The 13408-nt window shown below is 37.8% G+C and overlaps 2 protein-coding genes across 4 annotated transcripts; one reads left to right on the forward strand and one right to left on the reverse strand.

Moving 5' to 3' along the window:
• Positions 1-747: 747 nt before the first annotated feature.
• On the forward strand, positions 748-5161 carry nme6 (NME/NM23 nucleoside diphosphate kinase 6). Its single transcript, XM_044169789.1, has 6 exons — positions 748-1016; positions 1244-1339; positions 2722-2824; positions 3114-3153; positions 3715-3875; positions 4760-5161. Exons 2-6 carry the CDS (start codon positions 1247-1249, stop codon positions 4909-4911), a joined length of 549 nt encoding a protein of 182 aa, XP_044025724.1. The 5' UTR covers positions 748-1016; positions 1244-1246; the 3' UTR covers positions 4912-5161.
• Positions 5162-5189: 28 nt separating this feature from the next.
• Positions 5190-13122, reverse strand: baalcb (BAALC binder of MAP3K1 and KLF4 b). Of its 3 annotated transcripts, none has more exons than XM_044169791.1 (4): positions 10306-13122; positions 9921-10142; positions 6970-7169; positions 5190-6171 (listed from the first exon to the last, which is right to left on the reverse strand). In XM_044169791.1, exons 2-4 carry the CDS (start codon positions 10099-10101, stop codon positions 6007-6009), a joined length of 546 nt encoding a protein of 181 aa, XP_044025726.1. In that variant the 5' UTR covers positions 10102-10142; positions 10306-13122; the 3' UTR covers positions 5190-6006. The 3 variants fall into 3 exon arrangements, with proteins under 3 accessions (XP_044025726.1, XP_044025727.1, XP_044025725.1); XM_044169792.1 differs by having other exon boundaries at positions 9921-10525; positions 11207-13082; XM_044169790.1 differs by having other exon boundaries at positions 9921-13082.
• Positions 13123-13408: the final 286 nt, after the last annotated feature.

Genomic DNA, 13408 nt, shown 5'->3' on the forward strand with positions numbered 1-13408 from the left:
TCTGTCCTAAAGCTACCTTAAACTCACAAAATGGTTGTGGAACAAACACATGGAGCATCCTGTTTATGATAAAGACATGGTCACGAATGGAATAACGCATACTAATTTAATTAATTATTTAACAGGGATAGTAAAAATAAAGAATCATTGTGATCAGTCTTTTTGACAGATGCTTCTGCTTTTTCTTATTTGGTAGGCCTATTAGTGAACAGTGACATGGTAAAGGTGGGCAGCAGGTCAGTCCACTGAAGAGGGACACTGTCATTTAACTTAAAGATTAAAATTCAATATCTCATATGGAAAGGATCTGCTGCAGCGCTGTTGTGCAAGGCACTGAATCCCATTGGCTCTGATAGTGCTGCTTTCTAGTGACCTGTTCCCTGTGAAACAGGGAAACCAAAAACAGAATTGACTCTTTTATTTCCAGTGTAAATAGAGTATGCCCCAAAGGATTTGAGCTGGACCAAACCTCACAAGTTTATTGGTCTAGTTTAAGTGCATTGTATGTGCGTCAACCTGATTAACCACCAGAATATCTGATTCAATCAGGACAAACATAAATGCATAACATAAACAGGTTCTTCAAATCAGAGAGGCTCAAGAGCTGCACTCAAGTTGAAATGACTCCTGGTTGTCTTCTAACTGTGTGATTCTGAGTTTAACAAATATTTTTAATCTTTACAAATATTAACTTAGCTGTGAAATATAACTTATGGTTTGTTATCTCGCAGTGGGAACATGATGTGCTGGTTCAGTTTCTGGGGACAGTATTTACGAGCGGACTGACCGGTGCGAGGAGTCATTGAGCGATTATTCGCATATTAACGTTAAAATCACGTTAATATTTTCAGTATATAGTTACATAAACCAAATTAAAATGACTTGTACTTGTAGACACGGAATGGACACTTGATATTAAAGTAACGAGTTTATATTTGCGACAGTATGGCGGCGCCCGTTGCTGTGCTCTCCTCTTCAAACTGACCAGTATTTTGGAAACCAATCAGTATTCAGAGGTTGGTATGTGTAACTGAGGCGGAAGGAAATATTTATGAGCTTGAACACTTTAGTTACTTAAGTACCGAAGGTCGTATCTTGTTTACTTATGTTGTTTACACTGAATTTATTTGGCCTTTTTAGGTTTCATGATAAATAATTAGCTAAAGCTGTGTATCAAGCAGCTAACTGTTGATACACTGATACAGTGTATATGATGAGCATATGATGTCTGTCTCTTCTATAGACAATGTTGCTAACAGCTCGCCGCCTGTCCAAAGTGCTGCAGCTCACCCTGGCGGTCATCAAACCAGATGCTGTAGCTCATCCTGTGATGTTAGAGGTGAGCTCATACCACCTCACTGCTATACATGAATCCTTCAACTTCTTTTAGACTGTCTCCAGACTTGTTCAGGTAGACTAGCAGTTTGTCTTTAGTCAATATTTTGCACATTCCATCCTCTTCGTTTTTAACATTGTACAGCTCTTGTCATTTTAAAACAGATATATTTTAAATATTTTTTATTGTAAATTTATATTTTATATTTATAATTCTTGACTTTTGCAGTACTTGTTTTTTCTTTTCTCTTTCTGTGTTTATTGTGACCGTTATGCACCAAATTACCAAAGTCAAATTCCTTGTAGGCCTATGTGAAAACCCACTTGGCAATAAACCGATTTCTGATTCTGATTCTGTGAGTCTTCCAGAGTGTGCAGGGATGTCAGATAAAGAGTAAACATTTTGTAAACATTTAAGCGGTTTAATGACCTTTCAGTATGGCAGGATTAACTCATTAGGGGTCCCACTTTCCACCTACACACCTCTGTGCATTGTATATTGTATTGCAGGGAGAAGACTATTATATTAGCTTCCCCCTTCTCAAAATAAATCAATGACATAGACATAGATGATCTGCCACTACTGCTATTCTGTAACAACCTTTTTTTTCTACAAAATATGGCAAAACATAAGCAAAACAGCAACGCATATGCATACACAACCACCAACAGTCCACCAAATACAAATACCACCCATATTATTTGATCAATATACATTTTCTTTAACTGAATTTGAACAGCATTTTAAGTCATTTCCCAGAGAATTCCACAATTTGACTTCACATATTGAAATACGGTGTGAATAATATTAAGTTGAGGTATTATGTGCCTTATTTTGATATGTCATAAGATAAATTAAATTTTTGATTGCTAAATGTGTCTTTATTTTTCTATTCATTTATTATTATTTTAGCTCACTGTCAGATAAAATAATTCCAAGGAGTGGCCTGTTCATTGACATAACCTAAGCCTGCTATACTCTCACTTTAATTCAGACAGTAAAGAAGAAGCTCCATTTGCTGTCTTGATAGATTCACACGCTCCAAGGCCTCAAAGGCATGAAAGCTGTGTCAATTATAAAATATTCCATCAGTGAAAGGTCCCATTTCAAAGCCACATAAATTGGACCAGTTTACGCTTGTTTTCATCTTAATAAAGAGCAGGAGAATGACCTTTTGTATCAGAATATTTGGCTGTAAGTATCTTCCCTCGGGCAGGTGTAATACCGGCAGATGATATAATAATATTGAAATGCTTTCCCTTTTCTTTCTTACAGTACCCTGTATGTATCTTTGACTCAAACAAATTTAGATACAGTTTATTGATTATCAGCTACAGTATGGCACGGCAAGGTAAAAAAAATACAATTTTTTTTTTAACTTTCAGGCTCTTCACCAGAGAATCCTGGACAACAGCTTTGTGATTGTTAGATGCAAAGATCTCGTGTGGAGGAGACAGGACTCTGAGAGGTTTTACGCTGAACATTCAGGTGTGGACACAACTCATCTATGTTCAGATTTATTTTAATGAACAAAGTTCTGCTGCAGTGACTCTATCTGACCAAACAAATGAGTCAGCAGCCCGTTTTAGCAGACGTGTAGGTTAAAACAAGAGAGGGAACAACAACCTCTTGTCATGATTAGGATAACTGAAAATTATTTCTTCTAGTGATGATGTTTCTTCCTGAGTCACACAGTGAAGAATTGTACTGATGTTTTAAAGTATTTTAGAGAAAATTTTTAAAGCTCTGTTTAACTTGCTTTTGTTTTGCTTCTTAGGGCGATTCTTCTACCAAAGACTTGTTGAATTCATGTCAAGGTAAGCCTCCACACTGACATCATAGATGTACATTTCCCAAACCATGACAGCGTTGAATGAATGACTGATGCTTTGATGCATTTGGATAAATGTTGTTTTCTGTCTAATGTATTTGAAATGGAATATTTCCACATAACGTAACCCACTGGGCTGACACAGAAAACGCACACCTCAGTTGATGCTGCTCCTATTTCGTGCTCAGCAAGTCACCAATAATACATTTTCTGAAACGTCAAAACAGTTATCAGCGATCTGCCATGCCATTGTCTGAAAATCACTGTGTAGCCTGCTCACAATAGCTCCACATGCCCCGACTGGATTAGAAAAGCTGCTTGTAATCACGTTATCATTTTTGTCTCCTCACAGCAGTGAATCGGTAGTTGCTACAGCAACCTTTCTCTGGATGCTGTCAGTGTTAGAAAGCATCCAGTGTTTAAAATCAAATGTCTGTAACGGCCACACAGCGCAGTATGTGGTTTTGCAGTGACTGTAAGCTTGCATGGCATAATATTTAACTGTGATTCATGACTACTCAAACTGCTGTCAAATTCTTTCTCACAGTGGTCCGATGCGAGCGTACGTTTTAGCCAGAGAGGACGCTATACGTCACTGGAGAGAACTGATGGGGCCGACCAAAGTGTTCAGAGCCAGATACACCTCACCTGCTTCCATCAGGGCCCAGTTTGGACTCACAGACACACGAAACACGACTCATGGCTCAGGTAGGAAGTATGTCGAGTGTCATGTATTTACATATGTAAGACTCCTCAGTGCTTCATATGCAGGCCAACAGGTTTACAACATGTCCAACACCCATGCTTTATCACATGGGCTGTCAAATCACATACTGCAATTTTACCAGGTTTAGCTTATCGCTATAACAGTGTTATGATAGGGCAGAAACACAAATAGCGTTACATTTAAACTTCATCCTTTAGGCAAGTTGCACTGCAAAATATTTGAATACTGGAGTTTTAATCTTCATAATTGGATGAAGTTAAAAAATATTCACTCAATCATTCATTTTGCATTTTATTCAGCAAGAAGCTGTTGGCTGTTTGAAAGCCTCATGAACTGAAATTACAGCAATGTCAGTTCTCAAAGGTCTTATTATTCAACAATACGTCCATTGTGACTCATCATAGGAGTCTTAGCCTTAACAGATCACTTAGGCTGTGTCCGAACCATTCCCTATTTACTATATAGTGTACTATATTTACCCTCTGCCATTTTGTTTGTGTTTGAATTCTGAGTGTGAAATTTATGCTCTATAAAATTGCCTCAAACAATCCTATAGAATGGAATGAAAAAAGTAGTATCCATGGCATGACCACTGCTTTCTGCTAACAACTGCACAATGCAATATGCTGCATTTTATAGATAGAAAAATTGCCAATCGCCATTGACGCAAAATGATGATTCAAAAGTAAATCTCGATTTACTGCTCACTATAGAGTATACTACTGAGTGAACAAGGGAGTGATTTTGGACACAACGTAAATTTTTCCATTGACCATTTCAGCCAAGCTTAAAGATTTACGCTTAGTGTACTGATGAGTGAGTACCTTTTTAAAATGGTCATATTTCTAATCTCCATTCTTTCCAGATTCTTTTGAGTCGGCACAAAGAGAAATCCATTTCTTCTTCCCAGACTTCTGCGCGGAAGAGTGGATGGAGAAGGAAGAGCCGTCGTTCAGATCAGGACAAATACATTACGACCATCAAAAACAGATCCACACACTTTCAACACAAAGCTGACCCCAGAACTGTTTTTACAGTCACTGATCCCCATGTACCTCTTGCAAACTCTGCAATTGGTCATCAATTGCTCATACAAAAATGCAAGCTACCAGAGAAGATGCTACAATGCTACATGCTATCTATAATGTATACTGCATGATGATCCTGGAAAAGTGCATGTTTAATGTGTTTTATTTGTCAGCACAGTTCCTCAGTGTCGAAATGTTTATCCTGTGTTTCTGTCATTAAAACGGATATACAGCTTGTATGAAGTAATTTAAAATGAGGACCATAAATGTAGTTGTTTAATTTATTGTCATTAGAAAACACGAATGACTACATAAGAAAATTTAACACTGTATTGTACAAACAACACAACACGATGTAGTCAGACAATTTTTTACATTGTCAGCACAAACTCCTGTCCAGGCTTCACTGTCAATAGTGCAATCATCACAATCAATTTCATTTTCCTGAGCCATACAGATTGTAGCACAGCAGCAACTACATGTCAAATAACAAAACTAGAAAATATTTATAATTTGTGAATATTCAATAAAATGAAATAATACAGTATTAATAGCTTTACACATATATTTATCCTAAAAGGATCTTAAAATTGAGGTTAAAATGCTTTTTAGATTTTGGCTCACTTGTGGAATTTAAATTGTGCCAAGTAATGATTTCCTCTCAATGATTTTAAAACAGGCTGTCTTTACTGAATACTATGAATTTATTTATTTAGTTCTGGTCTGATACTGTCTGTACTGTAAAATGTCATGTTTTGTATTTTCTCTGACCGACGTACAGTTTTACATGTCGATTTTTTCAACGTGTCCAAGTACAGTAAAATATTGTAACAGGCACCATAGAAATACAGCTTACAGTATTAAATACAATACGGCCTAGTTAAACTTTGTTTTTTATGAAAATGAGCCACGTTTTCAGTATGACAATCTAAAGCGTACAGTTCAAAGTCTCAGAGAAAAGTCACGCATTCTTGTCCTTTCAACAGCCTTCAGACCGTAAAGATTTTTCCACAAAAACACAATCACTTCACTTATTTCACAGTTATCTTAATTTTTCTTTGGCTTCTTCCAGTCTCGCCTGCACTCAAGTGTTTTGTGTGGCCACCTGTTTGAGGGTTTCCACAGGTTTCATAACCTCGTAGGTGGTGAGGGACTTCTTCACCTTCCCGTTCTTGTCCACCTGATGGATGCTCTTTGTCACTGTGATGGTCACCTGCTTGGTCGACATCCGATTGTCCTGCCATTTTGTCTGATAATGATGAAAAATGAAAGATGGGCCATTATAAAAACACAACGCTAATTTTGTTGTAAAGTTTGTTTAGATGCAGATTGTGTCATGACAAGGGGAAGAATTTGAGCTACATAATGTTTTTTCCTCATTAATATGGAAATATATCCAAAATCGAATCAGATCATCTATGGACAAGGCGAATTTGTGGTGCAAGAATCTACTTTTAAAAAAATCATGATTGTTCTTTAGCTGCTAAGTTCTTACGTGTGTTCAAATGTTAAACACAGAGACAAGTGTAACTAGGGGTGTAACTAACAATTTTCATTATAGATTAATCTGCATATTATATTCTCAATTAATTGTTTTGTCTTTAAAGTGACAAAAATTGTGGGAAATGCCTGTTATAACTACCCACAACTCAAGGTGATGTTTTCAAATGTTTTGTCCGACCAACAGTCCAAAACCCAAATGTATTCAGTTTACTATCATGTATGACAAAGAAAAAAATAAATCTAAATTCTCACATTTGATAAGCTGGAGCCAGAAAATGTTTGCCATTTTTGCTTGAAAAATGACTAAAACAAAATAGTTGCCACTTTCTTTTCTGACGATTGACTAATCAGTTGTTTGACTAATTGTTTCAGCTCTAAGTGTAACATGTGAGCAGGACATAAAAATGAAAACAGTGGTCTTGGTTCTCCAAGTCAGTCTCCCACAACTCATTACTTTTACTCAATAAATTAATATAAAAGAAAAGGTGCTTTGATTTTCTGAACTGACTTGGAGCATTTAAAACCATCCAGGGGAGAGTCTTACAATCTCTTCAGTGTGTAGAACACTTCTGCGCTGCACTGTGGTGCCAGATGACGGTAACACCGCCTCTTTGGGTGGAGAGCCCAGTATTGCAGGGGGGCTGCTGGGCTTCATGTCGTTCAGACTAACTTCAGACACGGCCGAACAGACCTTGAGGTATGCCTGTGCAGGAAGAGGAAGGCTGTCCTCAAAGAAATCTGGAACTGGAACAAAACAAAACCTCAGCTTTGTCACATGGAGCAACTAAACAACTGGACTCTTACAATGAATCATAAAAGAGGCTGAAAGCTTGCTTTACAGTCACGTATGTGAGAGTGAAAACCTCAACATGTACTTTCAGTTTGTTTTGGGCCATGTTGTGAAGATGAAGAGACAATGGGCTGAATGTGACCTAGTGACCCTCGGACAAATCAAAGCGCCTGATATTGTGAGATGTTATTGTACCCTTAATGCACACGTAGTCTCTGTCCCAATGCGCACACCTGCAGTCTGTGCATATGTATGTTATGCATTTCTCGTCATTTCCAACAGTGTAAAGACTTCAAGTGTGTGGAGGATTTTCAGAGCATGCTTGGTTAACAAGGCCCTATCACTCATAGATGTATGAAACTCATGGGTGCTTGAGGTAAGATGCTTTTAAAATGTATTTACATGTAAAGTAGCTGCAGACAATGTAGGGATACCCAGATAACAATACAGCAAATATTATTTTAGCAGAAAAACAAACATTCAAAGGGCTGAAGGAACAATACATAAAATAAAATGTATAAAACATATCATTATATGGAGTTATAATATGTTTTACATATTTTAGAACAATTCTTATAAAAGAGGGAATTAAATAATGATGTTTACCCATAATATTAATTATGTTGACAATATTAGATGAACCATTTCAGAGATTATCCATATAATCTAAAAGATGGAATTAGTATTAAATCAAGTGCTGAAACTGTCATTTTTGGACATACAGTAAAAAATAAATTGTTAAAATAAAAATAAATTATTAATTGTTACTGGATCTATAAAACAAAGAAATCAGGGGCTGACCTCAAAATATAAATGCTTCTTACGACATCTGGGACAGGATAATTGTTCATTATAAATTTGTAATGCACTCTTTCAGCTTTGGGAGACAGTGACCTGTTTACGTGTTCACTGAGCTTTTATTCATTGCTATGGTTTCTTTGAGTATGTTTCTTTCAAAATAACCAAAATAATGGTGTATTCCAGTCCTGCCAATATCACTATTATCACACTATTTATGATTTGTGTAGTGTAGAAGTGGGTCATTTGTAAAGCCTACAGGTGCATTACTGCCACCACTGAACTAATGTGACTGCAGTGTGGAGCCGTGAAGTGTGATGAATAACAGAAAAACACTGTTACACATCTGTCAAGTTCTGCTCTCCCTCTTAGTTTTGAGTTTTCCTCAATTTCATGTTTTCTATCTGTTTCCTGTTTTATTTTGAAATATTCTCCCTTCCCCATGTGTCTTGTAGTTTTGCTTCCTGTCTTTGATTGCTTGCCCTTATTGGTTTCACCTGTGTCTCGTTGTCTCCCTTACCTGAGTGTATTTAGTCTGTGTTCTTCCTTTATTCTGTGTCAGATCGTCTTTGTACCTGGTGTCAAGTGCCCAGTCCTTTGTGCACTGTGTGTTTTGGATTTTGTCTGTTCCCTCTTGGACTTATTTGCCTGTTTGGACTACTCTCCTGGTTTTTTGATCTGTGCCTGCCTGACTACCCATGTAAGCATTGCGTTCTCTATTAAATCATTGATCTGCACCTGCTCTGTCTCTGGTGCATTCGGGTCCTGTTCCCTTGTATTCCCTGTTATCCTGCTTGGTGAATTGCAACAACATCAAGTGTGGGTTAAGTGTACTGGATGATGTTAAACACATTGTATACCTCCTTAGTGATGTATGAACATGGACCACATGTGGTGTTATTTGGAGAAAACCAACACACAAAGAAGAATAAACACTTTTTTTAAAAAGGAAAATGTAACATACATGTACATTTGCTACATTATTGTGGTGCCACTGTTTGATCTTTGTGGTTGCCTGCTGCTGATTAATTTGGCAAAAACATGGATCTGTTTTTATCTCTGCAGAGTGGAGCGAAACTGGGTTTGTCTTCACAATTACATGAAGGCTCCTCTGCCTGCATTCACTAACAGCTGTATCTGTTGCCATGAGAGCCAAGTCCTGTTTGAGCACAGTGGCTTTTGATGTAGCCGTGATTTGATTATGGACCATTTTACTGATTCATCTCCTGACTTCAAAGGAAACGCAATGACAATTCAGTGCGAACTACAGAATTATAGTTGATCCATCTGTCCCTGAGCTGTATGTAGTGATTAATTGCACACTAGAAGAAAGGTTTCTAAAGCATCCTTATATCATAATCCTTAACTACAGCATGAGGTCCTTGTGCATAATGGATTCTTCTTTTGAATCAGATGTGCAAAACCTCTAGAAGTGTTTAACATTACTGTATAGGTATCACACTTAACTTTGATGTTAGGAGTGTAAAAAAAGGACCACCTATTGCTAATACAAATTACTTCAGCATATGACTCAAAGCCTGAACTCTCTGTGCCCAGAGGGAATAAAAGCAAATATTACACTGGTTTTAAAACAGTCCTGTTGAACAAAAGTCATAATATAGCAAATAAAAATGACAATTGTACATTTGGTGCAAAGACCTATAAGTGACAATACAACAGGATATTACTGTATGTTTCACAATAAAAGACACCAATGAAAGAGAAGAGGAAAAATGAGATTGGAATAGCAAACGCACTGTATTCTGCGGTGGGAATCTAGGTACTAATTTATGCAACCATAAATGTATTATTCATTTGTTAAGCAGTTAAATTACTACCTGTTTCTGTTAGGATATCAATTAAGTATTCATTTACCCATCCACTCAACCATAATTCATTCTTCTTACCGGGACTGATTGTTTTCTCAGAAGTGAAGCTGGCCTCAGAGTTCTCAGAGGGTATGCTCTGGATGGACGACAGAGGGATATCCGTGTCTGTGCTGGTCAGCCACGTCGACTCTGTCTCCTTGGTCCAGCTCTCCAGGTATCGAGGCTCCAGAGCATCAGTCCTGCTCCCCCCACAGCCCATAGCTCTACCTCAGGGCACCTTTACTTCCCAGCTGGACTTTTCTTCAGAGTAGAGAGAGAAAACCAGAGACATTGAAATATTTCACATTTTATGTCATGGATGAACAAATACTTTATATGTAGGTCAAAAATGTACAGTATGTTATCCTACATAGAGACTTTACTTATGTTTGGGGTCAATTAGACACAAACACATAATACTTACAGCACAGCAGGCAGCTGTGGGAGAAACCCAGTGTCCTCATAAGATTAGGCTCCAAGTACTTTTATGCTTCAAAGAGTAGGTTGAGTGGTCACATCTGTGTTAACTCAATCTCCCTCACATTTCTCATTGAGCATCTGAAGGCAGCTTCGTCTGATGGTCAATCAGGTTAAGGAGACCATATTACACAGGAGCAAGTGGATCATCCAAACCAGGTAGTCACCTGTGAGAAACCGAGAGGGATGGAGACTATAGAAGTGATGGAAATGCTGTGTTTTGTACTGCTGTTACCATGGTGTTCGGTTTATTGCATTACATGTGCGCTACTGAAGCTGGGGACACATCTATCTACCTGACTATCTGACCTATTATTATATTTGGATAGCACTGAAAATCAATACATCTCGTAAAACAACTACAGAACAACCAGATCTATAGCGTCACCACGGTTTGATCACTGATCATTATGGGTTATTGAACCTAATTGAACGGGGTTTCCCTTCAATGAGATGCTGATGAAGTCTGAATTTTATTGATGCACTGTCACTGAATAAGATGTTCACAGTCAGGTCTCCTATAGATAATTATATCGCCTGGTTTACTTTTTTTAATTTAATGTAATTGTCTTATACAATATGGGACTCCAAATGGGTAGCAGTGCCACTGCGCAGCCATTATGTAGCCTGTAGCTGTAGGGTAAAGGCGCAGTAAACGCATATATCCTACTGATATCTGTCAAGCAATTCAGCTCTCGTACCACCGTCATCGCTACAGGCCAAAAGACATTTAAAAAAAAAACAGCGATAAATAAATAAAAACGCTGTAAGATGCATGACGGGGACGCGAGCGATGCCGTTTAACCCGGCTAATGCAGAGAAAACAGTAAAAGATGATAAAGGCTTACTGATGATGGAAAGTCCCTGTTTTGGTCTCGCCCCGGTGCTCCTCCGTGTCGTCTGCCAGGCAGACCTGTGGCATGTTGTCAATAACTCCCGGTCGGTAACAGGCTGCGCGTCTGTCCGCACCGTCAGCTGCTTCACCCATCCTCTTTACCAGAGCAAAGGTGCATTTACGAAGAGACAGTACATGTTAAATCATTCAGCCTCTTGTCATGAAGATGAGGGGGTAACTGTTCTTTAAATTGAAGTAAAAGGGGTATTAGCTCAGCTGTTGCCAGGTAAACTTTAAAATAATACACTGGTCCTATGCGGTGCTTGTGATCATTGTCACTGACACGGTTTTTTTGGCATGAAAACCTTTTAATCAGAATGCATTTCGTAAACAGCAACTTAATGTATACTGAAACACTAATATACCAAGCTTATAAAATATAGCCTCCAGTATAGGCCACTGACTCATTTTTTGTTTGTTTGTTTTAAAGTACTGATGACATTTTTTTGTAGTTGATCTCCTGACGTTCAGAGATATTAAGTGTTTACTGTCTTGCTCAAACGTACTTTCGCACCGCATCGGGAACTTGTGACCTCCTGGTTTTATGCCCCTAAAACGCCAATAAGATGTTTACTACTCTGCCCACAAGGGCGCAGTCACAGCCCACTCATGTACGTAAAGAACTAGGCTGGTAAATGTGGTATAATATTTAAATAAATGGTGGTTGGTTGGTTGGTTGGTTGTTTGTTTGTTTGGTATATCTATAAATCTCAGCAAAACTTTCCAGACCTACCACACGCTATCACAAGTCAAAAAAGTGTTTGATGCAAAAGTAGGTGCGTGAGGTGAGTGTAGCCAAAACAAACAGTACCAATACATTTACAAAAACAATCAATTTATTACATGTGTAAGGTTTAAAAAAAAAAAGTGAAACCAATGAGATAAAGAATTGAATGTTTCAGTCACAGGACCATGGTCCCACATGTTCTAAGTTTTTGTCAGTGTCTGGGCATTTTTTTCTTATCTAAACCTGAAATCAAAATCAAAGATCACTAGTATGAAGTATTAGGACTGGGATATGTTGTTGAACTCAATATCACTGTATTAAGGATATTTTTCTGATTTCCATATATCTAAATATGGCAAATGTATGGAAAATGACGTGTTAAAGATTCTAATTAATGTTTAAGGCAACCATCAATATATCATTTTGTTAGTTTTTAATTACTATTTGCTCAGACTCATTCATACAGACAATGACAGTATGACATGAGAGATACAGGGTTAGTCACCAACAGATTGGCCTTTTTCACAGCAGACGTTTTGACTTGCATAGTTAGAAAAGCACAGGTGTGACTAGTAACATTAATGATGGCTCTGTTCTATTCAAGCTTCAAAGTAAGCTGTGACAATGAGCCAGCATGAACAATACCAGGACCCTGAACTTGAAGCAGCTAAATGGAATTCAGCCATCATCAATTTTATTATTTACACCTGTGCTTTTCCTACTGAGACATGTCAAAATGTCTTGAAAGGGAAAAGGTCCTATTAACAGTTGAAAATACTAATGGGGTACTGCCATCCTGTGGTAATATTCACTTCACCACGCAGTAGTTGATTCTTGCTTTGGATTTTTGATTTCCACAATGAACTGTAGAAACAATAAACAGCATCTCTCTTCCTGCTTTATTGAAGTGATAACATTTGAAAATTACAGAAGCTGCTCGTGTGAATGAAGGTCATTTACTTCTGATGCATCAGCTGCCAATAAAGCACATTACAAAAAAACAGAAGAATGGAGCTTCAACTGTAAGATCAATTCACTGACAAAGCTCTGCGCTTTTTCCTGTCACACAGCAGTCTGAGAGACAGATTTAATGGGCAACAGTGTACAGAATATGCCCACTTCAATTAGTGAAGGCCACCTCCTATGAGTGCATATACAGTATACCACTTTTTTCACAAGGTCTTTCAAATTGCCAAGACTTGACTTGATGCACAAAAAACTTCACAATACAGGTGCAAATATCTAACTTTGAAAATTGTCAACTCTTGGGAAGGTCTGCTGATGCTTTGAGCATTATCAGTGTGTAAACACTGCCCTCTACATCATTGGTTCTCAAAGTGGGGTCCGTGGAGGGCAAAAAGGGAATCATTTATTTTCATTATAATTCCATCCACAAGTAACACAATGACAGCATGTATGACTATTTCG

Source organism: Siniperca chuatsi, linkage group LG16, assembly GCF_020085105.1.
Source record: "Siniperca chuatsi isolate FFG_IHB_CAS linkage group LG16, ASM2008510v1, whole genome shotgun sequence".
NCBI classification, from domain to species: Eukaryota; Metazoa; Chordata; class Actinopteri; order Centrarchiformes; family Sinipercidae; genus Siniperca; species Siniperca chuatsi.